The 27153-nt window shown below is 32.1% G+C and overlaps 3 protein-coding genes across 5 annotated transcripts; 1 reads left to right on the top strand and 2 right to left on the bottom strand.

The window, feature by feature from the left end:
* Positions 1-506: 506 nt before the first annotated feature.
* Positions 507-5472, bottom strand: LOC114422585 (acid phosphatase 1-like). Its single transcript, XM_028389016.1, has 3 exons — positions 4994-5472; positions 3804-4013; positions 507-862 (listed from the first exon to the last, which is right to left on the bottom strand). The coding sequence occupies exons 1-3, from the start codon at positions 5389-5391 to the stop codon at positions 685-687; spliced, it is 786 nt and encodes a 261-aa protein (XP_028244817.1). The 5' UTR covers positions 5392-5472; the 3' UTR covers positions 507-684.
* A 4497-nt stretch (positions 5473-9969) lies between these two features.
* LOC114422584 (diphthine methyltransferase homolog) lies at positions 9970-13988 on the bottom strand. The gene is made up of 2 exons (XM_028389015.1): positions 12209-13988; positions 9970-10851 (listed from the first exon to the last, which is right to left on the bottom strand). The coding sequence occupies exons 1-2, from the start codon at positions 12351-12353 to the stop codon at positions 10133-10135; spliced, it is 864 nt and encodes a 287-aa protein (XP_028244816.1). The 5' UTR covers positions 12354-13988; the 3' UTR covers positions 9970-10132.
* A 5661-nt stretch (positions 13989-19649) lies between these two features.
* Positions 19650-26512, top strand: LOC114422580. Of its 3 annotated transcripts, none has more exons than XM_028389009.1 (8): positions 19650-19809; positions 21122-21610; positions 21816-21901; positions 25125-25203; positions 25299-25358; positions 25483-25604; positions 25689-25760; positions 26071-26512. In XM_028389009.1, exons 2-8 carry the CDS (start codon positions 21200-21202, stop codon positions 26171-26173), a joined length of 933 nt encoding a protein of 310 aa, XP_028244810.1. In that variant the 5' UTR covers positions 19650-19809; positions 21122-21199; the 3' UTR covers positions 26174-26512. The 3 variants fall into 3 exon arrangements, with proteins under 3 accessions (XP_028244810.1, XP_028244812.1, XP_028244811.1); XM_028389011.1 differs by lacking the exon at positions 19650-19809 and adding an exon at positions 19869-20176 and having other exon boundaries at positions 21130-21610; XM_028389010.1 differs by lacking the exon at positions 19650-19809 and adding an exon at positions 19869-20176.
* The last annotated feature ends 641 nt before the right edge of the window (positions 26513-27153 follow it).

The raw sequence follows: 27153 nt of genomic DNA, 5'->3' as shown, positions 1-27153 counted from the left end.
CAATATTTATTTATAACTTAAATTTTGACATATTAGTATTATGCTTGTTTATTTTTACTATTAGATGATAATGTTTTTAATGTTATATTTTTTAAATTGACAGGACATAAAAAAAAAAAAGGAAAATCAATATAAGATGATTTGACTTGTTACTGACAAAATCCAGCTTAATTGATAGATAAACATGTTAACTTGGGCTCAATTCAGTCAAATAAAAACTTGTGTTCAATTCCTTGCATTGTGTATGCAAGCAGCAAAACTTCAATAATATCTACATTTCGAAGATATTAATCTTTGATTACTAGGTGAAAGATACGCATATGATATACTTAATCGTATAGTTTTCTTCTTCAAAGCTGTGAACCGCAGATGCCTCCTTATTTGTCTAGGAAGCTTAGTGAATAATTAAAAGCTATCCCAAGTCACACTTACAAGTGATAGTTATGATTCAATCGCATCTGCTTATGTACGTTATTATTCAGAAGAAAACCATATGCACAATCATGTTAACAACTGGCAAATGTTACATAAGTTTTAACACAAGTTTAATTAGTCAGTATGTATTAGAATTTCAGTGATATTCAGTTTATGAATCATTGGCAATATGATATTCAGTATATGAATTGAGCCACTACCCTTATGTACAATTCAAACAACAATTATATGCAAATGAATGGGGCATTACTAAGGAATGTAATACACGGGATTTGGAAGCTTGAAGGACCGAACAGATATTGAAGAACCTAATAAATCGCTCCACTGGTCACCAGAATTTCCAAGAATCCTGTATCCATCTTTCTCCATCTCACCTCTCTTCTCTGATTTGTAGAGCACAGCTGGTTTCCCTTGATCATCTGAGGTTCTGGACATTGTAAAATAACAGATTCAGAAAATTCAGCATAAAATAAAAGTAACATAGCTTCAGAGTACAAAATACAAGCATGATGATCCTAAAATTGTACATGATTACATGTACAAAGAAAACAAGTAGAAGCTTTTACCTTGCAGAGACAGCATAAAAGATACAGAGAAAGAAACAGTAAAAGCAAGAGGGTAAATTAACTTAGCAACTAAATAAGTCAAAATTAATGACTTAATATGATGATAGCAGAAAAGATGTTAGATTCCTTAAACATAAACAACCACAAAAAAGGGGGGCTACAACCAGGCATACTGTAATTAACTAGTGCCAAGATATGAAGAACAAGACTCCAGAATACAAGTGGACTGTGATGTAATTTCAGGTATCTTCACAATTCATCCATCAAAATTGAGTATTTTAGTCCACTTTAACAAAATTCAGAACATTCATCAATCCATAAAAGAACTGACTAAAGGTCTATGCCAGCACAGAACAAACATCTTGGTTGTGGAACTCTGAAATTCTGGAAATGAATTGCTCCGTGGAAATGAGGAATTAAATATTGAAGAGGGTGCTATAGTGGAATGCGTTACTTATTCTTAATTTTTTTCTTCTCATTTCAGTATAGCAAGTTAATTTATTAACAGCAACAGAGAAGACATAATCCAAAACATCTACATGAAGGCAAACCATACAGAATTTACAGACACAACAGAGAACATATATTAAAGGCATATGATATGTGATTCAAATAAAAAGAAACATCATCTCAAAATATAGACAAGACTGGCCACATTTGTGCTCATTCCCTTTATAAGACGTATATATGAATCAGCTTATAACTAATAATGCTTTCTCACAGATAATATATGTCTTGCCAACTTCCCGGCCCAATTTATGGATATAGTTCTATCATTGAACAAAAACACAAATTCGCAGACAACAGTGAGATAATATGGAAAGGAGACAAATTTATTTTACTTAAAACAATTGAGACTGTATCATTAAATTAATTTATAAATTTTAACTTTAGTTCTCTGTTCTCCAAAGATATTAAGAAGACAAATATATCATCATCTACCTCAAAAATAAGTCATTCAATAGCTTTCTGTAATTTCATCCAGCAACAGCATCTAGTCATTCACACGATATGCCAATATTGATCCTGACATGGTATTCACATGGATTTTATATGGAGTGCACATATGAACTCAAGAAATTAAAGCTGATGCCTACTGTTAACACTGTAGACACACTAGGTACACTGAAACTAGGGAGAGCAATGATAATTGATAAGGAATGAGCATGAAATCTTTCCAATTAATGTAGCATACAATAACAACTACAAAAGCCTTTTTCCCACTAGCTTAGGAGTTGAGATCAGCTTCATGGACTAGACAACATATTGAGTTCTGTCAAACGAATCTATAACAAGGGACAATATCATTTGAAAATAAGTGTGCAGTAAGGTACTAGCTCCTAGATATAGCTCACAAATCTATGTAGAAAGATAAGGGCTTCAAGTTAACCCTTGGTATACTCCTCTGGTTATAAGGAAATTCTGTGACCTTACCATGTGCAATCGGGATCCATTAAATTCTTCTATGGTAGAAGTAGTACATTAGCTGTAGCTAGCTAATGAGCAAAACTCATTTTGTAAAACTATATTCTCTTAACCAATCACCATTAAATAGGCTGCTTGAAATCTATATGCAATGCTCCACCTGACCTTGTCTAGAGCCATGCAATGCATCAAAATATCTGAAATCCACACCTTTATTCTCATAATTTCTATTATTTGTTTGTAGTTCTATTAATTGTACCATCCTGCTTTATTTTGCCTATACTTGATCTTCTCACTTGCAAACAATTAAACTAGCTTAACTTGAACTACAGGTATTCTATCCCTGAGAAAATATCAACTTTTAGTGTAACTTTTCTGATGTTCTGAAACATTAGTGCCAATACGATTTCTGGTAAGCAGATTCTGCCGTCCATTGAAAAAAGGAGGCTGGAATCAATGGGTCGTTTGCAAGATTCCTCCTAAAAATAAAATAAACAAAGGCAGAGTTTATCCTTCTTCAATGTTATGTTCTGGGTCATGCAACATTGTTTTAGGGTTTAATTACTCATTTGGTCCCTATAATTTCATGATTTGTATCTTTTAGTTCCTATAGTTTGAAGGTGATATTTTTAGTCTCTATAATTTATATTTTAATCTTCTTTTAGTTCCTATAATTTAAAAGTGATCTTTTTAGTCCTTATAGCTTGTATTTTGATTCTCTTTTAGTCCCTATAGTTTGAAAGTGATCTTTTTAGTCCTTGTTAATATATATATATGTGTGTGTGTGTATATATATATATATATAATTAACAACAAATTAGTTATAAATTATCAACTATTTTTTTATTATAAATTATCTTATGATAAATTAATTATGAATTACTAGTTAATATTTTTGTAGTTAATTGTAATTGATAATATTACTCATATTTTGATAATAAGGACTAAAAAGAAATTAAAATATAAAGTATAGAGACTAAAAAGACTATTCTCAAACTACATGCAATTAAAATGTAAATTATAAAGGCTAAAAAAATCACTTTGAAACTATAATGATATATTTTTTATGATAGCATCAAACATGCTAGGAGACAAAACCGTTGAACCATAAAGGAAATGGTACTATAACCTTATCATTTCAGATTATTCCTCATGTAAACATGCCAAATCTTTCAGCGACAAGTACAACGCACAATGCATCTGAATGATTTGGTGGTTTAAACACAAAATAACAAAATTTATCCAGATTACAAAAGCATTAAATTGTGGCAGTCATGCCAAACAGAACATGCACATATATTCCAATCTTATAGCATTTATTTAATATACAAACTTCATTTTCTATTCTAAAATTAGCAAATATGTTTTAGAAATTACCTTAATATGAGCTGGTCCCAGTCCTTAAACCCAGCATTGATCAAATTATCAACAGTGACACTCCTGTGCCTTTCATTACGTCCAGTCAGTAAAATAACCTTGAATCCCAGATTCAAAACATCTTCATAGAGCTTTAAACTGGGTTCAATGGCTGTAGCTACACCCTTTTCCACCCAATCGTTAAACTTCTCGTGGTCAAAGACCTCAAGCCTGCAAGCAAATACAAACAAAGGTTCAATGTTAGGAAGAAAGCAAAATAACACAAGTTAGCATGATAAATACAGAAGAATACTAGAGCCATTCATTCCTTGAGGGAATATTCACTGGAAGGAATAAGAAAACATCAAAACCTGAATAATCGCTCCAAATGGTCACACTACAGAACTTTTGGCTTAAAAGCTCTTTGGTGTAAAAGTTAAACTCCAATTCAAGCTCCAAATTTATCCAAACAAAAACTAGGGACGTTTAATTTTCAAATAAAAAATTGAACCCAGTTTAAAATTAGGGGGGGGGGGGGGGGGGGGGGTTATTGAGTTTAATTTTCAAATAAAAAATTTCACACTTTCAATCAGATCAGAAGTCATAACAAATTTCACTTCTTCTATTGGTTAAGTAAATTAATAGAGAAACTAACAAATTTATCGTGACAATTCTTGACGACATTAAATAATCTCCACAAATATCGAAAAATCCTTCAAATATACCTAACATAAGAACTAAATAGATGAACAGTCAATTAGAAAGTATTTACATAATCTCATCACTTCAGAACTCTTTAGCAAAGAGGATAATTCTTATGTTACTACGGTTTACTCTAACAATTAATGAAATTGTTAAAACGTGACCTAGAAATTCATGGTTAAGAGAAAAAAAAAATACATTATTATTAAGCGAGAAGAATTCATAGGTTCGTCAGTCTTTTTCACGTAGATTAATTTTTTAAATTTTTTTATCGACAAATGTTAATTAGTTTGTTAATTTTATTAGAAAGGTAGATGGAGATTCAATATCGTGACCTCTCCATTCTTTCCATTATTCCTTCTTTCTTCACCTATCTCCAACTATTGGGTCAACTTATATATATATATATATATATATCTGACAAAGATTAGTTATATCAGCCATAAATATTCCGCACACCAATGTCATGGTGAGGCAAAAAAGAGTAACTAAATAAAATACAAAGATACCCATATCCATGTGCGGCATAATAGGGGAGATTGGAGAGGAGAGTCTCGTCGATGTCGAAAACCCACGCGTCCTTCCCGTCGTAGCCGAGTGGCACAGTCCTCGCGTACTCCTCCGCCTCTTTGGAGACCATTTCCAGGTCAAGCGCGTAGCCTTTCCCGCTCATATAGTCCTTCACGTACTCCGCGCATTCCTCGGGAATTATCGCCCACGCGCCTAGGTTGTTCGCCTCCCCCGCCACGCGCCACGCGCCGCACCGCAGCACCGCGTCGAACTCCGGGTACTCCACGATCAGCGGGCGCGGGAGCACGGGGTGACCGGAATCGGAATCGGAATGGGAGAGTATGAGAGGAAAGAGGAGGAGGAACTGGAAGAGAAAGGAAGATGGAGGAGGAATCATGGGTTCCCCTCTTTTGATTTCTCCAAAGAGGGGAAAATGTAGAAATGTGGATGAAAGGAAAAATTACGTTGAGGAAGAAATCAACTTTATATGCGTTTCTTTCTCTGTGCAACAGTAACCTATGGAGGAAAATCAGCACGTCTTTTCTTTTAAGATTTTTCATTAAATTATATAATGTGATAAATAATTAAAATAATCTATAAAATATATCTACCTTTTTAATTTTTAGAAAAATTATATAAAGATTTTCAATCAACCTCAAACATAAAAGACTCCTACTCTACCAATCATTCCTAATTCCTAAAAAATCATTCCTAATTTCTAAAAAGTAGAACATATGATGTATTCAATGTGTATTTAGTCGATAAAATTAATTTTATAAAATTGATGGGAAGTGATATCATTCATATTTAGTATAAATTATGATCTAATACAAGTTATTATAGAGATAAGTTAATACTAAAATTTAGTATAAATTTTATGATGCAATAAAAATTATTTAAAATTATTTTAATTCACAATCAATTATACACCTTAAATTGATATCTTAACCTGATTTTGAAAAAAAAAAATTATGTGAAACCAAATATCAACTTAATTTCACGTTATCCATAATCTGTGTATAATCTATAACAATCAATAAAAGGGGATACCATTTTTGGTAATAATTTTTTTTCTCTCTTTTTCTATATCATTTTATCCTTAAAAAATCCACTCAACAACTTTTTCATGATTAAATAAAAAATAAAACAAATCATATACAAATGGAGAATATAAAATATTGAACAAATTTTGATTTACATGTTGATTTTATTATTTTATCCCTTCAACTAAACCTAAAACCATCTAATGTTGTAATCACTCACTAACCATTCTTCACTCTTTGATTTATACGGTTATATCCCTCTCTCATTTTGATGTTCAGTTTTTTTCTCCTATTAAATACGGAGTTGTTAACCATCTTCACCTCATTTTCACATATTGTAATTTTTATTCACGAGCATTCAAGATTAACAACATAGTGTTGAAAGTTGAATTCTCATCCGGAAGGTATTATTTTTCCCTTTGCATCCATTTTTTTTACTGTTTGTCATTTACATATTCAAGAAAGATCATGTACATGTAAAATAATTTTATAATACTTGCTTATATTGTGCATGTAAAAGATTACTATGATGTGAGTTGTATTTGAGAATTATCTGGTAAGTTAATTTTTCACCTCCCTTTTCTTTATGTTTGCTTCTTCATTTATCTTTCACTTTGGTTATTTGCATTTTTCCCCTTCATTGAGGGATATGCCAAAAAATTAAACTGAGTTGAGTATGATAGAACTAACCAAGGTCATGACATGGTGCACGCATGTTTTTTTAATCAATCGTGCCACTCATGGTTTAGAGAGGCTTTAATTTTCGTGCACATATAAAATAATTATATTATAAATTAAATAATTTAAATATAAATATTAAATTAATTATTATAAAAGTTAATAAATTAAATATATCCAAGTATGTGTAGCTGAATGATAATGAATATATTTTAATTAATTACATTTTATACTTTAATATTAAGTCAGGTAATCTCTGATCATTCCAAAGGTAGGATAAGAAAGAGGGTCAGACAAAGAACATGATAAGCTCAATAATTTGCTAGGGGAGACCAAAAAACTACAAGGCACCATCTAAGGAATTCCCATTTGACATGGTCTTATGCCTTTTACAAATCTATTTTGAGAACCACATCACCTTTTTTCCTTTTGTTCTTGTGCATGCCATGAACAATCTCATGGAGATGATGGCATTATATTCTATGTTCCTCCTCCTGAGAAAACTGCTTTGGAATTAATGGGCTAGTGAATTGAGTTGAATACAGAATGCTTTTTTTTTTTTTTGTAGGTGGACAATAATGAATACAGAATTAAGATATATAGAAAAGGTTTATATCGAAAATAAAATATTTTATATATTATTTATGTAACTTTTAATTTTTAATCTGACTGATTAATGAAACCATTAAAATAAATTAACAGTAGACTATTAAAGAGTCGTATACAACTGCGTGGTGGAAATTACTTCATACTGTTTGGTTTGTAAGAAGAAGCGTGGTAGCAATTTTTGTTTTTACAAGGTACCGTGAACGTGAATGCAGCTCCTTTGGTTTGAATGTAGTCAATAATAAATAAAATAAAATAACTAAAGTGATTTTTAAAACAGTTAATAGGGTTTCTAATTTTTCTATTAACTTGATTTTATCTACCAGAAAATTCTACTTGCAAACATAAAATAAAAAAATCAAATTCTAACAATCAAAAGTTGTTATAAATTGTGAATATTTTATTTCTTATTTTGCTCACACTACATAGACGGACTAACTAAATTATTTTATAGATTCCATATACTACAAAAAAAAAACTTCAAATTTAGAAAACAAAAAAATATCCAAATTTAAATGACTAAATACATATTTAAGTTATTATTTATTTGTTTACAAGTTTGGGTAGAGGCACTTTATAATATATCCAAAACATGTTTTTTTTTAATGCAACAAATGTACCCTTGGACAGATTCAAAAACTTATCAAAGGGGTTGGAAAAAAAATTAATGATAAATATATTAAATAAACATTAAATCATAATAATTGACAAATAATAGAGTATTTGTAAAAAAATATGTAATATTAAATTTTTCTCCCATCATTCTCTCTGTAAAAAGCAATCAAACAATCAGTTAATTAAAAATCCACTCATCTTATTTTTAAGCTTATTTTAAAAAATTTCATAATTATGACATTAAATATATTTACATTTTTATTTAGTGTTTTCTTCGTAAAGTATGGGAAATATTTGTAAGAGGATTTATGAAAGAATATAATATTAGAGCATTCATAATATATGATGGCTTAAATAATTAAGTTTTTTATTTTAATTTTGTAAATATGTTACATAAATTTAAGCCCCTTGCATAAAAATTTACTCCAATGTTAAAATTATTAAATTAAATGCTTAAATTTATAGATTGTACAATCCATTAGTTTCTCTCATTCATAGCATAAAATAACATTTTTTTATTCTTAAAATTTTTTAAGTATTGTTATTTATGTTGTTTTATGAATATCGTTACTTATATATGAACAATGATACCTATATAAGCAATGCAACCTCATGTGCTCTGATGATAATTTTTTGTTAAGTAAAGTTGTTTAACTTGAAGTAACCCTCTAAGAAATGACATTGGAGATAACCATACTTTTATGATAACAATATTCCTAATATATAGTGTACATCATTCTCGAGCAAATCACTCATAATGACCAATTTTGTCTCTCTTTAATTATTTAATAACATATCCTTTTTTTTCCTTTATTCTTTGTGTCCATGTCTTCCTCAGTTCCTACAAAAAGTGTATACACTTCCAAGGGTATCAAAAGATCATTTTTATTTATGTACATTGAATACACACTTATTAGCTCTTCAATTTCATCCCTTAAAATAATAATAAAATACTACTGGACTTATGAGTAAATTACTATGAAATTATTCTAAATTAATTAGTAAGTTTGAGTTCGAGTTTATATTAAATATTCAGAGAAAAACTTCATTACTCATAAAAATCTTATCCAATTCGAATAAATATACTTAAAAAAAATAAGTGAACATACTTTTTAAATATAATTGTACAGATACTAAATATTGGAAATAGTTTTCGTGCATCAGATAAAATTAAGGTGCATGAACTAGAATTGAGGAGACTCGTTATATATGCCATCTGGAATTTTTTACTTGGGGAGAGTATATAAGCAGTTCGCGGTCTGCACCTTGAAGAATCATGTTATTTGGTTTTATTTGATGTTCAGATGTTCTTTGAAAGTATAGATAGCAACTATTGTTAATAAGCTGGTTTCATTTTTATTTTTTTTTGCAAAATCCAGCATAAAGTAATTAAACTAAGATGAGGAGAGAAAAGAAAACAAAAACGCCAGGACACACTTCACAATTTCTTGCATTAATAGTTTCCTTCATTAATATCAACTAATTACTGATACAGATTCTACTGTTGTGCTGTTTAAATCAAACATTTATTCTTTACATATTAAGTTTATGGTCATATACCAACTAAAAAAAGTTTTACAGTATTGATATAAGTTTTAAAATAATTATTATAAAACTATTTTCTCTTAAGATAATAAAAAGTTAGTGTATATTTGAATTAATTATTTTTTAAAAAACTTATAACAAAAACACCTTGAAATGATTTTAATTTAAATATTCATTTCATATGACTTCCTAATAAGTATAATACAAATTCACTATTTCTTAACTCTCACTATTCAAATATAATCTAAAGATTTGTATTTTACTTTTATTTCTCATATTAATTAAGACTTGTCACTTGATATCCTTTCTATAATTATAGTATAAAAAGATTTATACCACTAGCATAAATTAGTGCAAACATAAACTTGTAGTTTGCAGTAAAAAATAAACTTGTAGTTGTATAGGTTGTTCTACTTTCTTTTTCTGTTTTTCATCTAACCGTTAAACCATGATTAATCAACTACCATAATGAAAGAGTGACAAGTTAGCTCATCCTTCAAGCCGTGAATGAGTGAGTAAAAACGATTATGAAAGAGTGACACGTTTGATCATCCTTCAAGCCGTGTCATATAATTCAACCATGATTCAATAAATAAACAACTATGTATCACATTTCCAAGTGGGCTATAACGTTAAGCATCAATCTACATTCTACAAGACAATATCATTTCCTGGCCTCCACACCCGAACAAGTTTGTCATAGAATGAGCAAGTAGCCACTAGAGGTTTGGTATTCCCACCTATGTGATTTGCTTCTCCTTTCTGCCAGTCTGCTCCATAGGCAAGAGAATCATGCTTCTTGTAAGTTTCCGACACTTCAGCATTGTTGCCTTTAATGGCGACAATAGCAAAACCATTGTGCATACAAGCAGCCAAAACCAAACCTGGAATGAAGGGGTGGTGCTTAACCCTCCAAACTCCTCCCCCCAAGTTAATTGAAGTCTTATTAAGGGGTTTTGACATTGATCTTAAATCCCATACCCTTAGGTATTCATCATAGCTGCCAGTTAACAAGGTATTTGGGTCATGTGGACTCTTCTCAATGCAACAAACACCCATTTTGTGGACTTCAGAGCTCTGAAATACCACATTGGGAGGTTTATCTCGCAAATCCCAGCAACTGAATTTACAATCATCAGAGCCGGTGTATACCAAATTTGGTTGGTGGATGTCAAAGGAGGTTGTCCAAAGTTCAAAATCATGTGCCTTCCACTCATCTTGTATTTCTAGCTTGGATTCAAGAAGAGAAACAATCGACACAGAGCCGTCAGAAAGCCCTACTGTGATGGATGTAGCTGAAGGATTCCAATCCAGGTACAGGCACATAGAGTTACTGATTTTTCCATTTGTGATCTCCTTTAGATTAGCCCCTGAAATAGAAACAATAAAAAATATTAATACAAGCAAATGAATGAGATGATATCTCTTTAGCAAAATACAAATTTAGAAATATGATAATTTAGATTTCATGGATGAGTAAATGAACAGCATATCCAGCAGGCTGTCTACCTTTGATACTAGCAATTTACATGTAGAGAAACCAAATTTTAGTGCTATAATAATAATCAATAGCTGCTATCAAAAAATATACAAGGTAACTGAAATGAGGTCAAAGTTTTGATAGGTGCAAGAGCATTGCAGTATTCATACTAGTGCACAAGGAATTAACCTTCCATTTAAAAATAGCCAATAACAAGATAGAAACAGCTTATAATCCCAAAAATAGCCATAAATGGGAACAAAACCAGATAGAAGGATGTCATAAATAAATCAGTGTTGTAGTGGGTTTTTAAAACTGCATGTTAAATTGTTATCAAACTTTCAAGTCAACTCAAAAACTCATAAATTCCAACAGTTTACAATTCTAAGTACAGGCAGCCAACTTGCTGTCAAACTCTTTTCTAAATTTACTTGGGTAGAATGGTAAACTCAAGCAAATTTGCATAAACTCTATCCAAGAAGATGGTCAGCAAGTCAGAAATAAAATGTAATTTTTTACCCAATTAACCCTTAGTGACGGCATTTATACTTTTTCCCATGTACTGTTTATGAAACCTACACTTTTCTAGGGGCTCAAATATTACACCAATCAACCAAATCCTTACAGTCTGTTTTGTGCAAACTAATTGAAGCTTAGTTGTAGCATGAAGTTTTGTTATTATCAAGCTTAGTGTTGTCAACTTGTCATCCATACACCCTATGAACTCAGCACCCATTGTGAATCCAAAATCAAGTGTTGCCAACCCATTGTCAAGAAGCAAGGATGTGTGTGAAACAGAGGGCTTTGCACAAACAATAAGGACTAAGCTATTGTGCTTTGATATGGAAAACTTTCTAGACAAACCCCACTATATCATTCCATAAGCAAACATACCATGTAGCAAAACCTAGCATTATACTTTCTGACATTTTAATAATAACATGGACAAACCTTCAACTGTGGAGCCAAATCAAACTATAACTCATCTTGAGTACATGTATGCAAGTCCATGTCTGTGTCTCCATTATAACTTGTGATGGGCTTACCTTGTGTTTTAATATTATTTCTAAATATTTTTATACTTGGAAAATTCGAGCCTGTGAGTCGAGTTTATGGAAGTTTCATGAGTTTCCTTAGATTCTATATTTTGATCATTTTCTATTTTAATACAGTTACAAATGTTATTAAGTTTGACATTTTCATACTGAAAATAGTTATATAGAATGAATCAAGAATTAAATTCATACCTTCCACTCCATTACAGCAACCCCCCAGTATTTTAATCCTCAAGTATCCATCAGCATCTGCTTGAGCTAGAAAAGGACTTGCATGCCCTCCAGCTGGACTCCATTTTATGTCAAAAATCCCAGCAGTTTCCTCACTAAAAACCATGTCAAGGTGACCTGTGTCCACATCAACACTGAAGAGTGAAATGCTTCCATGTCAACTGGGCTGACAACTTTCTTGTAATGTGTAAGTGGATACCGCTAAAACATTCTGGTAGGAATCATGTGGACAAAACTCCACAGAATCAGCATTACCCTTTAAATAGCAATGTGCTATGTCCATGCCAGCCAAATGATTTCCTAGATAGTGCAACAGCAACTTTGCATCAAGTATCAAAGCTTAAACATTATCAAACTGCCCTGGATCAAGCTTTAACACAAATGTAAACCACACACACCTTGTAAGAAAAGTATAATAAATCTGAAATAAAAAAAAAAAAAGATTAATAAGATGTTATGGGCCAGGCCATACAGATTAGTAAACCTTGTGGGGACAGAGCAGTGACTGTTGCAAAAGGGGGAACCTTTTGGAGGAGAGATTATCTCCTATTTTAGTTAATAGAATTTTTGGGTTCCCAACAGAAAATGACGCAACTTTTTGCATAAATAATTTATTGAATTACTGACTGGGCGTTCAATCTTATTGATACTTCCTCCCTCATGTTTTACACAATTATCTTTGATACGTCCCAAATCATCAGTCTTACTGAATGAAACCGGGTACCCAAAATAACCAGTGATGAAACTGAGACAGAACATATGACAGAAAAAAGACGAGACCAATCAGTTCATAATAAAGCATCCAAACAATTAAATGAGATGGAAGTCGCTGGATATTCAAAATGCACAACAGAAAAGAGAAACCTAGACTTTTATGACAAAAATTAGTAGTTGATCATAGATAACTTTTAGGGAAAATCAAAGGGAGTGTCCAAGAAACAAAATTCAGTTGGGGAACCATACCCTCAACCCAAAAGGGTTCTTCCCTCTTCTATTTTGAAATGTGTGAACTGCTTCTAAGTTCAAAGGGTATTGCTATTGAGTATTGTGTTAGTGTCATGCATGGGCTTTAGGATTCGATTTGGTGTTCTGGGCCAAGCAATCAAGCATAGTAAGCTATGAAGCCTAGATACGGGATACAGCACGGGTAAGGCACAACACGGATCCGGCGAATTTTTTGAAATTAAGGATGCGATACGTCTTTGATACGTTAATAAAAAATATAATGCAGATTTCTATTATAAAATTTTACCTAATGTTTATCACTAATCTTAAAAAGAAAGTGACTGAAAGAAACGCAAAAACAGGGTAAAGGACGAAAACACACTATATCACCCCAATAGAAACCCAAAAAACAGGGGGGGAAAGCTAAAAGCACAGTATCATCTCACAGGCACCTTACAATAGAAATGTGAAAAGCCAAAAAGGCAAAAACACACAATAGATACCCAGAAAAAGGGCGAAAACAGAAACCGCGTCGAAAAGGGCACCTTACCTGAACGGAAACCCGAAGAGAATGGGACCTCGCCGGAAAGCACCGAAAAAGGGCGAGAGAAGAGCTACCTCGCCGGATTTGAACCACATCGGAAAAAAGCCAGAGAGGAGAGAAGTCGTCCGTCGACGTTCGGCACCCGTCGTCCGTCACCGGTGGTGCTGGGAGAAGCAGTGGCGTGAACGGGGAAGGGATTCTGGTCTCGTGCGTGGAAGAGACTGATGAGGGAAGCTTAATCTTTTGTCCTTTTCTAATTTTAAAACTTAAATAATCAGAAAATGGCTCAAGCCTTATTAAAGCCATATCCTAATACGGCTTGAGCCGTGTTGGAGCCGTATCTTACTTTTTTTTAAGAAAAGAATATATAAAATAATCCTAATACGACACTGATATGTTGGCCATGAAGTATGGGAGCTTCCCAGATAATAATATGTTTGGACTCCTGCAAAAGGAAAAAAAAAAAAAAAAAACACTAAAGTCAAATTAATTGTTTTTACTTTTCTCTAAGTTGTTGAAAAATAAAACCCTAAAGTGAAATGCATTGTGTGGTAACCCCAGAAATACTAAATGAGAAGTAACATACCCTCTATTATTTAATTTAATAAGTTTATTAAAAATTACAAAACATAACAATGGTTCTGAATGTCATTTTAATGGATAGAGCCCATTTATGCAATTAACCACCGAAACAATTACAGAATTGTCGTTACTCATTAGGAAAAAAAGAAGTTAAAATATATTTTTCATTCATATAAATTTTAAAAAAAAAATGTTTTTCTAAAATTTTTAAGTGTGTTTTTCGTCTCGTAAAATTAAAATATGTTGTTTATTTTTAAAGTCGGGTTTGGATGAATCTGAGCCTATGTGACATCTTTTAAAACTTGATTTATAAGTAAAAATATGTTTTCCATCCTATAAATATTGAAATGTTCAAATTTCATTCCTATAAAATTTTGAGTCTTTTTTCATTTTTAAAAAATTAAAATATGTTACTTTTTTATCAAAACAGGAATCCGAACCCAAACCTATATGTCATTCTTTCATTAGTTTCGTTAATGACTATGAGAATGACGATTTCTAAAAGTTAAAAACGGTCACAAAATGTAAAAAAAAAATCCCCATAAATTTTGTAAATCCCTGATTCTTAACCTCCTTTCCTAACTTTCTTTCCAAATTACAAAAAAGGAGAAGATGAAAATTAAAATATATTTTGGATAAATAGTCATTTTCATCCGTGAATGTGTAGAGCACTGACAAATTTACTCCTGAATGTGTCACGTGTGCTCTTTCATTAACGGTAACGAAAAATATGGATGAATTTGTCGCAATTTTTCACTTTTAGGAATTAAAATGTAAAGTTTTATCTTTCAGGGATAAATTGGTTAGCACTCTAAGAAAATAAGTATTTATCATTGTTTATTTAAATTTGAAGAAGATGAAGAAAGTTAGGAAAGAGAAATTTACAAATTTATGGTTTTTTTTTCATTTTGTAGTAGTTTTTAATCCTATAAATTACCCATTCCCATAGTCATCAATGAAAAAATGACTCGTAGATTCAAATACGTGAACATACGTTTGGGCAAAAAAAAGTAACATATTTCAATTTTTAGATAAAAAAGACTCAAAATTTGACAAGGATAGATTACGAACATTTCAATATTTATAGGAATGAAAAATATATTTTAGCCAATAATTTAAGTTTTAAAAAATGTCATGTAGGCTTGGATTTGTCTAAACTTGACTCTGAAGAAAAATAACACATTTCAATTTTACAAGGATGAAAAATATATAAATTTATTTACAAAAATAAATTCAAAACTTTTTAATATTTATAGAGACAAAAAACATATGTTAGAAGAAAAAAAAACCACAACCCCTTCAACTCTATCGCCTTCAATACCCTTGAATGGTTCCACTAAAAGTTATACATTTATCTTTGTTTCTAAATAAATACAAGAATATAGAAAAGACACTAAATGTCTGTTTGGCTAAACTTCTTTAAAATACTTTTAAGAAAAGAAAATAAAAAATAATAAATGAGATGAACTTCCCCTTAAGATAGAATGAATTCTCCATTTGTTAATTATTATCTAATCCATAAAAATTCTTTCATGATAAAAGATAAAAAAAATATCTCCAAATTAACTAATGAGTAATTAATAAAAAAGTTACAGAGAAACTCATTTTTTTCTTATTTACTTTTCTTATAAGAATTTTCATATAAGTTTATCCAAATATGCCCTAGATAGAAGAAAAAAAAAATGTTATCAAGGTCTATCGGTTGCTGCAACAAACAGTGAAACTAAATATCTACTCCATTGGCTATAGGTTGAAAGGCTGATGCTAGAAGACACATACATATGTTAAATTGAAAAACACAATAATGGTTCTAAATGTCATTTTTAATGGATAGAGCCAATTTATGCAATTAACCACCGAAACAATTACAGAACTGTCGTTACTCATTAGGGAAAAAAATAAGTTACAATATATTTTTCGTTCATTAGGGAAAAAATTCTGTTCTTCTAAAATTTTTAGTGTGTTTTTCGTCTCATAAAATTAAAATGTTATTTTTTGTTCAAAATCGGGCTTGGATGAATCTGAGCCTACATGACAATTTTTAAAACTTGATTTATAAGTTCGAATTTCATCCCTACAAAATTTTGAGTTTTTTTTTTTATTTTTGAAAAATTGAAATATGTTACTTTTTGATCAAAACAGGTATCCGAATGTCATTCAGAACCTCTTTCTCTGTCTCCTTGATAGCTCTGATCAAACCTTTTTTTCATTTTTAAAGAAAGAGGTTGTCGAGGCTGAGAGCATTGTTGCAGTGGCCCCAACAACCTCTTTCTCTGTCTCCTTGATAGCTCTAATCAAACCCCTTGTCATGCCCTTGACACGCAAACCACTCCCTTTCATTTCCTCCTGTAGCTTTTCTGCCATTTCCCAATCCAAAGCCTTCAAGCAGAGAAACTGTATTAACTTATCATACTCATCAACGCTTAGACGACACCATAATCTTCCATCTCCCCATCATTTGAATAAGCGCTAGCAAGAACAGTTTAAGTGTACACATTTGGTCTCATGGCATACACTGCTTATACCTTACCAGCATAACCAAATGAAGGGCATTGATGTTGTATAACTTGTTTTAGAAGATTAGATGGCACTAACTACATGAATGAGTAGTTGTTCTGCCTTTACCTGAAACTCCATAAATTTTACATGATTTCTAGCTGGTGTAACAACATAAATGCTTGAAATTAAGTTGTTACAATGTTTGAATCAATCCTTTGGAAAAGACATTTTGTGTTAAATTTTGCTAGACTTTGATTTGTCTCCCAATCATTTTTTATTGAGTCAACAAATTTTGCATTCATACATGTGATATTTTGCAGGATAATCCTCGTAGGCATAAACCAGAAATGGAAAACACACTTGAGTCTTCTGGCAGTCCACGACATAGAAAGGTATTTAGCATGATCTATTGTGCTGTGAATGTGTCTTTGTATACTCTATGAAAGGTATATATCGTTGTCATGTTGCAGATATCAGCCAGATGGGATTCGGTTGAAGCATGCCGACCTATAGTTGATGAAGCACCTGTGTTTTATCCAACTATTGAGGAACTTATAATTATCACTATCATAGTATTATAGTTTTTGGTGGTGGTTATATTGTATTTTGAATTAACTTTTTGTTTATACTCTAATTAGGAGTTTGAAGACACACTTAGTTACATAGCTAAGGTTCGCTCTCAAGTTGAACCTTATGGCATATGTAGGATTGTCCCTCCAGCTTGTTGGGTACCACTTGTATTTTGCAAATTGAACCTTATGGGAAAATGCAAAAATTCTCACTCGTATTCAGCAAATTGACTTGCTTCAGAACAGGGAACCAATGAGAAAGAAAATTAGGGGAAGGAAACGAAAATGTAGAAAACATTCAAAGATGGGCATGGGTACGAGAACTGCCAAATCAGGTTCTAAAGCTAATGTTGCTTCTGAGCCTGAGGAGAAGTTTGGATTCCAATCAGGGTCAGACTTCACACTTAAATACTTTCAGCACTATGCTAATGTTTTTAAAAATTGCTACTTTGGATTGAATGATACCAATGAATATGAACATGTTCAAACAATTCAAACATTATACAATATAAATCAAAAAGCCTCAAAACTAATATCAACTTCAATTCAAACCAAAAAGCCTCAACATGTTCAAACAATTCAAACATTATACAATATCAAACATTATACAATACAAACCAAAAAGCCTTAAAACCAAATTTCAAACCAATATCAACTTCATCAAAGAATTAACACATAATTTGAAACTTATTTCATTACTCAATCGTACTCTACTTCACCCTAAAAGCCTCAAACTACCCTTAAACCCTAATAAAAACCTTTTTTTTCATAAATTACAACCTATTTTGCATTTTTTAATTAAAATAGGCTCATACGAATCAAGTTGATCCGTAACACTCACAGATATGCCCTAGATAGAAGAAAAAAATGTTATCAAGGTCTATCGATTGCTGCAACAGATAGTGAAACTAAATATCTACTTCATTGGCTATAGGTTGAAAGGCTGATGCTAAAAGACACATACATATGTTAAATTGAAAAACACAATAATGGTTCTAAATATCATTTTTAATGGATAGAGCCGTTAGACTCTTACAGATCAAGTTTATCCATATGAGTTTTACAGATCAACTTGATTTGTAAGACTCGTACGAATCAACTTGATTTGTATTATGCTTATTTCATCTGTAAGCCTACATACTATTATGGATCATATACCTCATACTTGATCCATATTCATAACCCTGTCACCTACCTCTAATGCGGATCTACTATATCCCTATGCGGACCAACTTAAATAAAAAAAGAAGTAGAAACGAAAACCATGGGGAGATGAGCCTTACCTCGACATCGACGGTGGAGCACAACCCAATGAACGTCCTCAATGTCGTCAAAGTAAAGCTCCAAAGCACAATGCAGATTGAAGAAGAAGACGACACAAGAAGAAGCAGAGCGGGCCAAGAAGAGGTGAAGAAGAAGAGTCACGTGAGAGAAGGAAATGGGGAGGCGTCGGGTGCATAGTCGCGTGAGAGAAGAAGAGAAATGCGAGGGGCACTACACATTTGTTTTAAAAAAAATACCTAGGAGTATTTTTGTCCCTTAACATAATATGCTGGGTGCACCAGCAATAATGTTGGGTGCACCTAGCATCAGCCTAGTTGAAATTGTAACTTTTATGCATCAATGCATCTCAAATAGACATAGCACAAAGCCTAAAAGCTGTAAACTTTCAACAACTTATGAATGAGGAAACCCAAAGGCCAAAATTTTAGGGTGTGTTTGGTTTGCATTTTCATTTTCTGTTTTTATTGCCTGTTTTTATTTTTTGAAAACTGTTTTCATTTTCAAAAGATTAGAATTTTGAAAACATGTTTGGTTTAACTTCTTGTTTTATGTTTTCAAGACATAAAAACACTAAAAATTTATGATATATTGATTTCTTGTCTTCTTGTATTTTTATATTTGTTTAAAATTACATTTCTTGCCAACGTATTTTCATTTTACCCAAAATGATGTTCTTGTTTTCAACTGAAAACAAAATTTTATTGTTTTTATTTTTTGATTCGTTTGGGAAAATATTTTTATTAAAAATATTTTAAAAAATCCAGCCAAACACATTTTCATCGCCATTTTCTATTTTCATTGAAAATAAAAACAAAAAATAACCAAACTAAACACCCCTCTATAATTTTCCAATGCTAAACCTCATTCCAAATTTTGAAATAAGGGAGAATAGAACTGAAGTGGTAAAATTACTTTTTGACAGATGCAGCCAAAAAAGACTTGTAAACATATGTTTATCCCCAGTATTAAGTTTCACAACTTAAAACCTTCCGCATCCTCGAGTGGCAACCCTGACCTTCTCTCACCGGTTCACCCTCTAAGTTTCTCACTCTCTTTCTCCCTAGTCCTCCCTGTTCTTGTTCAGTCTTGAGACTCCATTAACAAAACTCATATTCAAGAACTTTAAAAAATGGAGCTAGGTACTTTACTTCAATTTTTTTTTTCTTCAATCATGCTAATTTTAATCTGAGCTATTAAATTTTGTATGACAGGGTATGAATGCATTGATGTAATGATTATTTTGAACCACTTTATAAACATAAATGACTAAATCAATTTTTCAAAAGATAAGGGATTAAAGTGGAAAAATAAATAAGATAATGATCAAATAGGTAATTTGACCTTGTTTTAATATACTGAAACGACTTGTCTAAGAGAACCCTCACCCCCTACTCCCTCACTCGCACTCCTGCAGCCACCCTCATCTTCTCTGTTTATATGGTTCTTTACCCGTCACAGTGGCTGGAATATTAGTGCCTTACATTCCTATTCTGTGTTGGACTTTTGGTATTTTTTCTTCTCTCAAATGTGCTGATTTAGTGATTTTTATTATTTATAATATGCCTCTGAAATGTGTATGCTAAATTTCAGAGCACCTCTTTCAATCTTGTAATTTATAAGTATGCGTTAAAGCCTTGAAATATTTAAATTTGAGTCTGCTGGTCCTCAGTTGGTGTTGGCTGATATTTAAATCTTGATTATGAATACTGAAGTTTGATATGGAGTTTGAACGTTTTCAAATTATAATGGGTCGATGACAAGGAATACGGTGAGAAACTCATGAAATAATTCTCAATTTTCTTAATTACATTTTAATTTTGAGTTTTTTATATGAGAAAACAATTTCTTTCCATTTTAATTTTTTTTGTATAGATTGGGATTTTTTTTATATATTTAAATTATGAACTTGACCAAATGAATTAAAGGCTTAACCTTTACCATAGATAGTAATAAAAAGTGAAAATTGTTGTTTTGGGGTGATGTGGAGTTAAGGCTAGACTCAAGAGTGTGTTTTAACTCTACTCTTTTTGGATAAAAACGAAAGGTCACTAACTATTTTACTTCTTGGCTAAGAGAAATGCTAATAATACATTGTCTAGTTGTCTAATCCACTTTTTTAAACACACTCTTTATTGTTAACTAGAATTTATTGACAAACATAAATTTGTGTATGGTCCACTCATTATTTAATGTGTTATTACTCATCATTTTGTAGTTTCTAATAAATTCATTCAATAGTAAAGAATGGGTGTGTTGTTATCACTTCTCATTTAGTAATGTTCAGATGATATTTGTTACTACATAATACATTGAATTTCTCCCATGTTTAAATAGAAAAAAATGATTTTTTAACAACTCAAAGAAAATTAATTGGTGGTTATGCTGAGCTAGGAAAGTTGATTACTTGGAATTTGTGTGATGTTGTTCGTTTCTTGTAACATTATGGTGCAGGTTAATAGAGGTCCAAGGCCAAACTTACCTTAAGGTTTGAACTGACAGACTACAATACACTCTTCACTTATACAATCCATGATTGTGTTACACCCTTGTGCACTCCTTCCTTCTTGCACTACCATTACATGCTTCAAACCTTTTTCCCATAACAATCGCTTTGTGCCATCTTCAATGGTTCCGCGGCTAGCCCTGAGCTATGCCAGAACAAGGACATTCTCATGTAGTGCTAGAAATCGACTTAAGGATTTGAATGGTAGGGACTTCAGTATAGACATTGTTAACGAAAATCTGGAGCTTGAGGATGATGGCGGCGATGATGGGTTTTCGGCTCGAGGATTGTATGCAAGAAGTGAGGCAAATAACACTGATGAAGAAGATGGTGATGGTGGATATTCAGGTAGCCCAGGGAAGGATTATGATAGAGATCCAGAACTTGGTAACATTCTGGGGAGTTTTCTAGAGAATCCCCAAGAGGCACAATCCAAAGTAAGCATCACTTTATTGATGGTTTGATAACTTCTGCATTGCATTGTAGACTGTATCTTCTTCTTCCTGGGGGGAGGGTATTTTGTTTCTGGGTGTGGTGTTTGTTACATTTCGAGTTGTTGAAAATTAAAGAGTAGCAACTTTGGATTTTGATACTGAGGGATATAATTTGTGTGTAAATCAAATGAGCTTGGTATATTCACAGTTGGAAGACAGACTAAGAAAGAAGAGGAGCAAAATACTGCACACAAAGACTGGATCAGGAAAACCAATGAAAGTGTCATTTAACAAGTAAGTTCAACCATCCCTATATATGTAGTTTTACCGTGCATTTTTCCATTATTTGTGCTTGTGTAGTTACATGTTTCTTATTATGACATTTAAATTTCTCCTCAGTTTGGTGTTCTAGAATTTACTGGTGCAGTAAGTAGTAACCTCTCATTAAGTTATTAAACTGTATACAAATGAACTTAAAATGTGAAGCTGTAAGTGCTTTTTTATGAGGAAGGAAGGGGGAGGTTTTTTTTTTTTGGTAATGAATACTTCTGCCAAATTACAATGTTGTATTTGTGAAGTCTTAGAAATGTACAGGGGAGGAATTGAAGTTGTTAGTAAATTGTATAGTGATTGAGATTTGTCAATAAATACTTTCTCTTTCCCACTAGCATGTAGGACATTGAAGTAGTCTCTCCGTTGATCAAAGTGATCTGATATGCTTGACATGGAGACAGTGTTATTGAATGTCAAATTTAATGTATTCAATTTGTCAATATTTTTTTTTAAGAGTACTCAGGCATAGCTTTTCAAGACTTTTAGGATGGAATAGGAATGAATATTCAAATAAGTTTCAGATTATGCTAATAATTCAGGGCATAGTTTGAAGTGAAACTCAAATGCGAAGATGGTTATGCTCAAAACTTTGGTTTCTATTGTATTATGTTTGAATTCTTTGAACAAGTTGATATTGCTTTGAAATTTGGTTAGTATGTATTACTTTTTACTTCAGTGGATACGATGGTGCTGTTGCATGTTTGAATAAGTGAATACCTTATGCCAAATGACTTTAAAGAAATGGTCAGATTTATTTTGTTCTTAAGAGTAGTGGTTTGAGTAATTTGCATCAAATTGTTATGGACATAGACTGTTTAGTTTATTAATTGAGTTAGTTGTCACTGAATCCAGCTCAAATTGAAGTTAAATTTTTTACATAAACCCTGAAACTTTGGGGGTTATTCTAAGTTGATTTTAGGGAAGATAAAAAGCCAGAATAGCATACTTTGCGTCAATTTGATGTTTAAAAGGAAAAAGACAATAATTTAAGATGGAGGTGTTGCTGGGATTTTCTAATTCCTAGTTTGGATATGAATTATTAATTGTAGCCTAATGTCAGTATATGTTGTTCTCTTGTGTGGTACACTGGTACTGCCGAACTGGTAATTCTATCTTTGGGCATTTACTTGGTAGATGTATGTTTATTTTTATGATTAGCATTTACGTGGTACTTTAAAGAGTTGCAAACTGAAATTTCGTGCTATTTGAAGAGGAAAAGGGACTGGAATGGAAGTTCTGCTAAATTTAAATTGTAAACTACTGAGGCCCGATTTGAATAAACTTCTCTATAAGCACTTGTAAAAAAATAAAATAATAAAATTTAAGGAATTGAACTTCTCCCATAAGTTAAAATTAAATTATGTGCTTGACTTTTATAGAAGTTCTCTTATTTAACCTCTCCAAAAGCTAAAACGCATAAGTTGATTTTAGCTGATAGGAGAAACTCAATTTTTTTACCTTCTTGATTCCTTATCCTATAAGTAATTATGGAGAATTTGATTGAGATGCCTAAACTAAATGTGTACCAGACACTTTAGATAAGTATTTAGCCTATTAATTATATTGTGATGAATTTGTGTGGTTTAGTAATGGAATGAAGATCTGACCAAAATTTTAGTAGGTGTTATAATAGACTAAAAATGGGGTTTTAGTTCTATGTTGGAAGAATTTTTAGCATGTGTAGTTAATTTTTAAATAGACAATAAAAATTCTTGGTTAAGCTAGTTGCTTAGTCTAACATTTTTATAACATGCTATATTGAACACTTCTGAGTTTGTGATGCAATTGGTTTTTGGGTTTGAGAATCTGGCTTTGTTGCACATGGAGGCTTGGAATGTGGGCTTCAATTTGGTGGAAAAATTTTGGGTTTATAGTAACTGTTAGCAATACTTACGAGTTATGATTGATACCCATTGGCTAATTAATTAGTTAGTAGTTAGGTTAGTTGGTTGAAGAATTTTAATGTAGATATTCCTTTTAAAAGATTGTTGATATCCCTCCATTGGAAAAACAACATGTTTAGATCATAGTAGCAACTTAATCAAGGTTTTAAATTGCAGTTGTGGTTGTGATTGCAATTAGAACTAGGGAGCTGGCCTTGATCTTGGCCTTCATTTGCCCCTGGATTGGGGTGGGTGTGATTTTCTTGAGTTAACAAATGAAACTGAATGGAGATACGAGAAATTCCACTTAAAATGTTCATATAACACCAAGTTTGCATGGTATGTGTGTTTCAAATGGAGAGTCCCCTGATTATATATTGTGTATTTATAACAGAAAGGGTGAGGGGGCAGCAAAGAGCATTTACCTAAGTGCGTTATGGCAAATGAATAGGCAATTAGTGGGAGTGGAGAGAATATATCGGGAAGTGGAGGATGGGAGAGGGTAGGGAAAGTCATTTGGACTTTGGGATACCTCTGGCTTAGACTCTTTCCATGAGGACACTTACTATTCTCTTTTCCTTCTCTTCCAATCTTACTTCCATCTTGTTTGTGCCATTCAGGACCTACTGGATTAGGAGCTCTAATAACAAAATGATGTGTACTATCTAGATTAAGACAAACAGAAAAACATAATGGAAGTAAACCTGTCTTCTTATACTGGTAAAGCAGAGTATAGAACCGAGAATAGTTCACTCTTACAAAGAATTATGAGCCTTTGGTATCTTGCTTGTGACGCAAGTGATTATGCCTACCTTCTCCCCACTTCCCCATCCCTATATATTCTTTCCATTTCCATTAACAGCCTGTTCCTTAGGAAATGCTCCTTGCTGCCTGTTCATTTCCCACAACATTCTTAGGTAAAATCCCCTTGCTGCCCTTCTCACCCCTTCTGTTATACACACATTAATTGTAGGTCTATCACAAACTTCCCTTGCTCCCGTGTTTGCTTGTTTCTCATTTGTAAGAAAACCAGATAATTCCAACATGCTTCATATTGTGTGTCTTTTGCTTTCTCGTTTCCTACTCATTGACTATCAGAATATTGAAGAAATAAATTGAATCAAATGCAGATAGAACTAGAAGTGTCATGTTAAATGTATGATCAACTAGTCAAGGACTTTCACGTTTCTGCTTTTGAATTGGAATGCACTATGCACATGATATAAAAAATAAATAATTTGTTTCTCTTTTTTATCCTAAAAATATTCTGTTTATCTTACACGTAATGCTGGCATTTCCAGATTTGATTTTTCGAACTCATACATATGGTTTGAATTTTACAATGTTCCATTGGCAAAAGACGTCTCCTTGATTTGCAATGTAAGGAACTTTGCCCTATGACTATTTTGTGGTACGTTCTCCATGATGCACATGTGCTTTTAGCGGAAAATTGTGTTGAATTCGGGTCTTTGCAGACAATTCGAGCGTGGCACATTATCGGACGTCTTGGTGGATGCAATGCCATGAATATGCAAGTAAGTTCTCTCTTTTGCCATGGATAGCAAATTTTCTTTGTCCTTTCCTCCTTTATTTATTTAACTTTCTGTGTATTTTTCAAACATGACATTGTTGCTTATAGAACTAGCATTGTTCCTTCAGCTGTCACAGTCTCCAATGGATGCACGACCAAGTTATGATTATATTCAGGGAGCAAATGTGGAACCAACTACATTTTACAACATTGGGGATCTCGAGGTGCAAGACAACTTGGCTCGAATATGGTGAAGCACCAATTGCATATTCCTTGTACATGTTAATGTAATGTGAAATGCAAATACTAATAATTTCGTCTTGTGATATCACAGGGTGGATATTGGAACTGTTGAACCATTGCTTCTGAATGTTTTGATAAATGCACTGACACAGATAAGCTCCGAGTATGATCTCCACTTTATTCTATTAATTAGTTACTTTTGGTTATGTACAACAAAAATACCCTATCACAGGGAGCCACTAACGAAAGCTATTTAGGAATAAACAGTTCTTTTGATTATTTGCATGAGCAATACTAGAAAATAGAAGCAGTAGATTATCTTTTTGATTGGTTCTTGTCAAACATGTGTCTGTGAAGTGAGAGAGAATGTTGACTGAGATTTAGATAAAAAGTTTTAGCTATCTTTTTATTTTACCCTTGGATATTTTGTTTCAATCCCCTGATTTATTTATTTGGGTTTTTGTTTTTGATAGTTTTGTTGGGATCAAGCAAGTCATGTTTGGTGGATCAGAATTTGAGAATTGGAATGAGAATTTGAAATCAGAGGATGCAGGTTATGGTGTTCACAAGATCTAGCCAATTTTCTAGACGTATGAGTATTTTGAATTGAGGGCAATGAAGAGGAAACCATCAAATGCATCACTTTTTAACCGTTAGTATTAGACTGAAGAATAACCAGGGTTGTAAGCATTTCTCCTGGTTATATTATATATTATTTTCCTTAAACGGCAGGATGGCAACTTGATGAAGTATATATTTTTATTTATAACAATGCTGATTCTTAGAGTTTTGCAAATTAAAATTATGTAACTAGAAAATCAGATTAAAGTTATGTAACTGAGCAGGATAATGCTAAATGAACAATAATTTTATAGATTATTGATTTAGCAGCACAGAGGGTATGCTGAGTTGTAAGATTTTGTGTAGTCCAATACAGTGCCAATAATAGTTAGAACATTGAATCTACATAAAATTTCTTCTAACTAGACTGATTTTCCAAATGAAACCAAAGGTCTTAACTTTTTCAAAAAGGCTAATATGAAAAATATTAACAGGCGCTAAACACAAAAATTATTAATTTATCAAGGACTAAAATTAAATTTTTATTTTATTAGGAATTAAAACGATTATTTTTTATCAAAGAACAAACATAATTGGATAATTATTAGAGATTGCATACATATTTTAGTCTACTTGTTTAACATATTGATCTATTTTAGAATTGGGGCATACATCTCTTTAGGTCCGAGCAATGCGGTTTAGATCAGTAACTTGTGTGATGTACAAGTTGATTGTGAAATTAATTGAGTACTTTATAATTTTATTTTTAACTATATAACATAATTCCTGAAGCTGTCGAATGATAGCTAACTTTTGGTACTACCTTAATCCCTAAGAAAATTCTTTCTTTTGATTGTTATATAAATGCCCAAGTCAATCTTTTGTTGCTAACATTATTCAAAATGAAGTGTCGTGAGGAATCAAGTATGATGCATTAAAATCAAGAAAGCTTAATTAATTGTGTCAGGTATCTAACTAGATATATTTGTCCAAGA

This window comes from Glycine soja, chromosome 8 (assembly GCF_004193775.1).
Source record: "Glycine soja cultivar W05 chromosome 8, ASM419377v2, whole genome shotgun sequence".
NCBI lineage: Eukaryota > Viridiplantae > Streptophyta > Magnoliopsida > Fabales > Fabaceae > Glycine > Glycine soja.
Note: the sequence above shows the minus strand (reverse complement) of the source record. Positions and strands in the feature narration are given on the sequence as shown.

Bases quoted from the DNA above. Each gene is read 5' to 3' on its own strand.
- LOC114422585 (XM_028389016.1), bottom strand. From the start codon at position 5,391: ATGATTCCTCCTCCATCTTCCTTTCTCTTCCAGTTCCTCCTCCTCTTT. The intron at 4,014-4,993 runs GTATCTTTGTAT...ATTTGCTTGCAG, and splicing joins TATGCCGCACATGGATATGG to GCTTGAGGTCTTTGACCACG. The intron at 863-3,803 runs GTAATTTCTAAA...TACAATGTCCAG, and splicing joins TGGGACCAGCTCATATTAAG to AACCTCAGATGATCAAGGGA.
- LOC114422584 (XM_028389015.1), bottom strand. From the start codon at position 12,353: ATGGTTTTTAGTGAGGAAACTGCTGGGATTTTTGACATAAAATGGAGT. The intron at 10,852-12,208 runs GTATGAATTTAA...TTTCTATTTCAG, and splicing joins TTGCTGTAATGGAGTGGAAG to GGGCTAATCTAAAGGAGATC.
- LOC114422580 (XM_028389009.1), top strand. From the start codon at position 21,200: ATGATTGTGTTACACCCTTGTGCACTCCTTCCTTCTTGCACTACCATT. The intron at 21,611-21,815 runs GTAAGCATCACT...GTATATTCACAG, and splicing joins CCCAAGAGGCACAATCCAAA to TTGGAAGACAGACTAAGAAA. The intron at 25,359-25,482 runs GTAAGTTCTCTC...TTGTTCCTTCAG, and splicing joins GCAATGCCATGAATATGCAA to CTGTCACAGTCTCCAATGGA.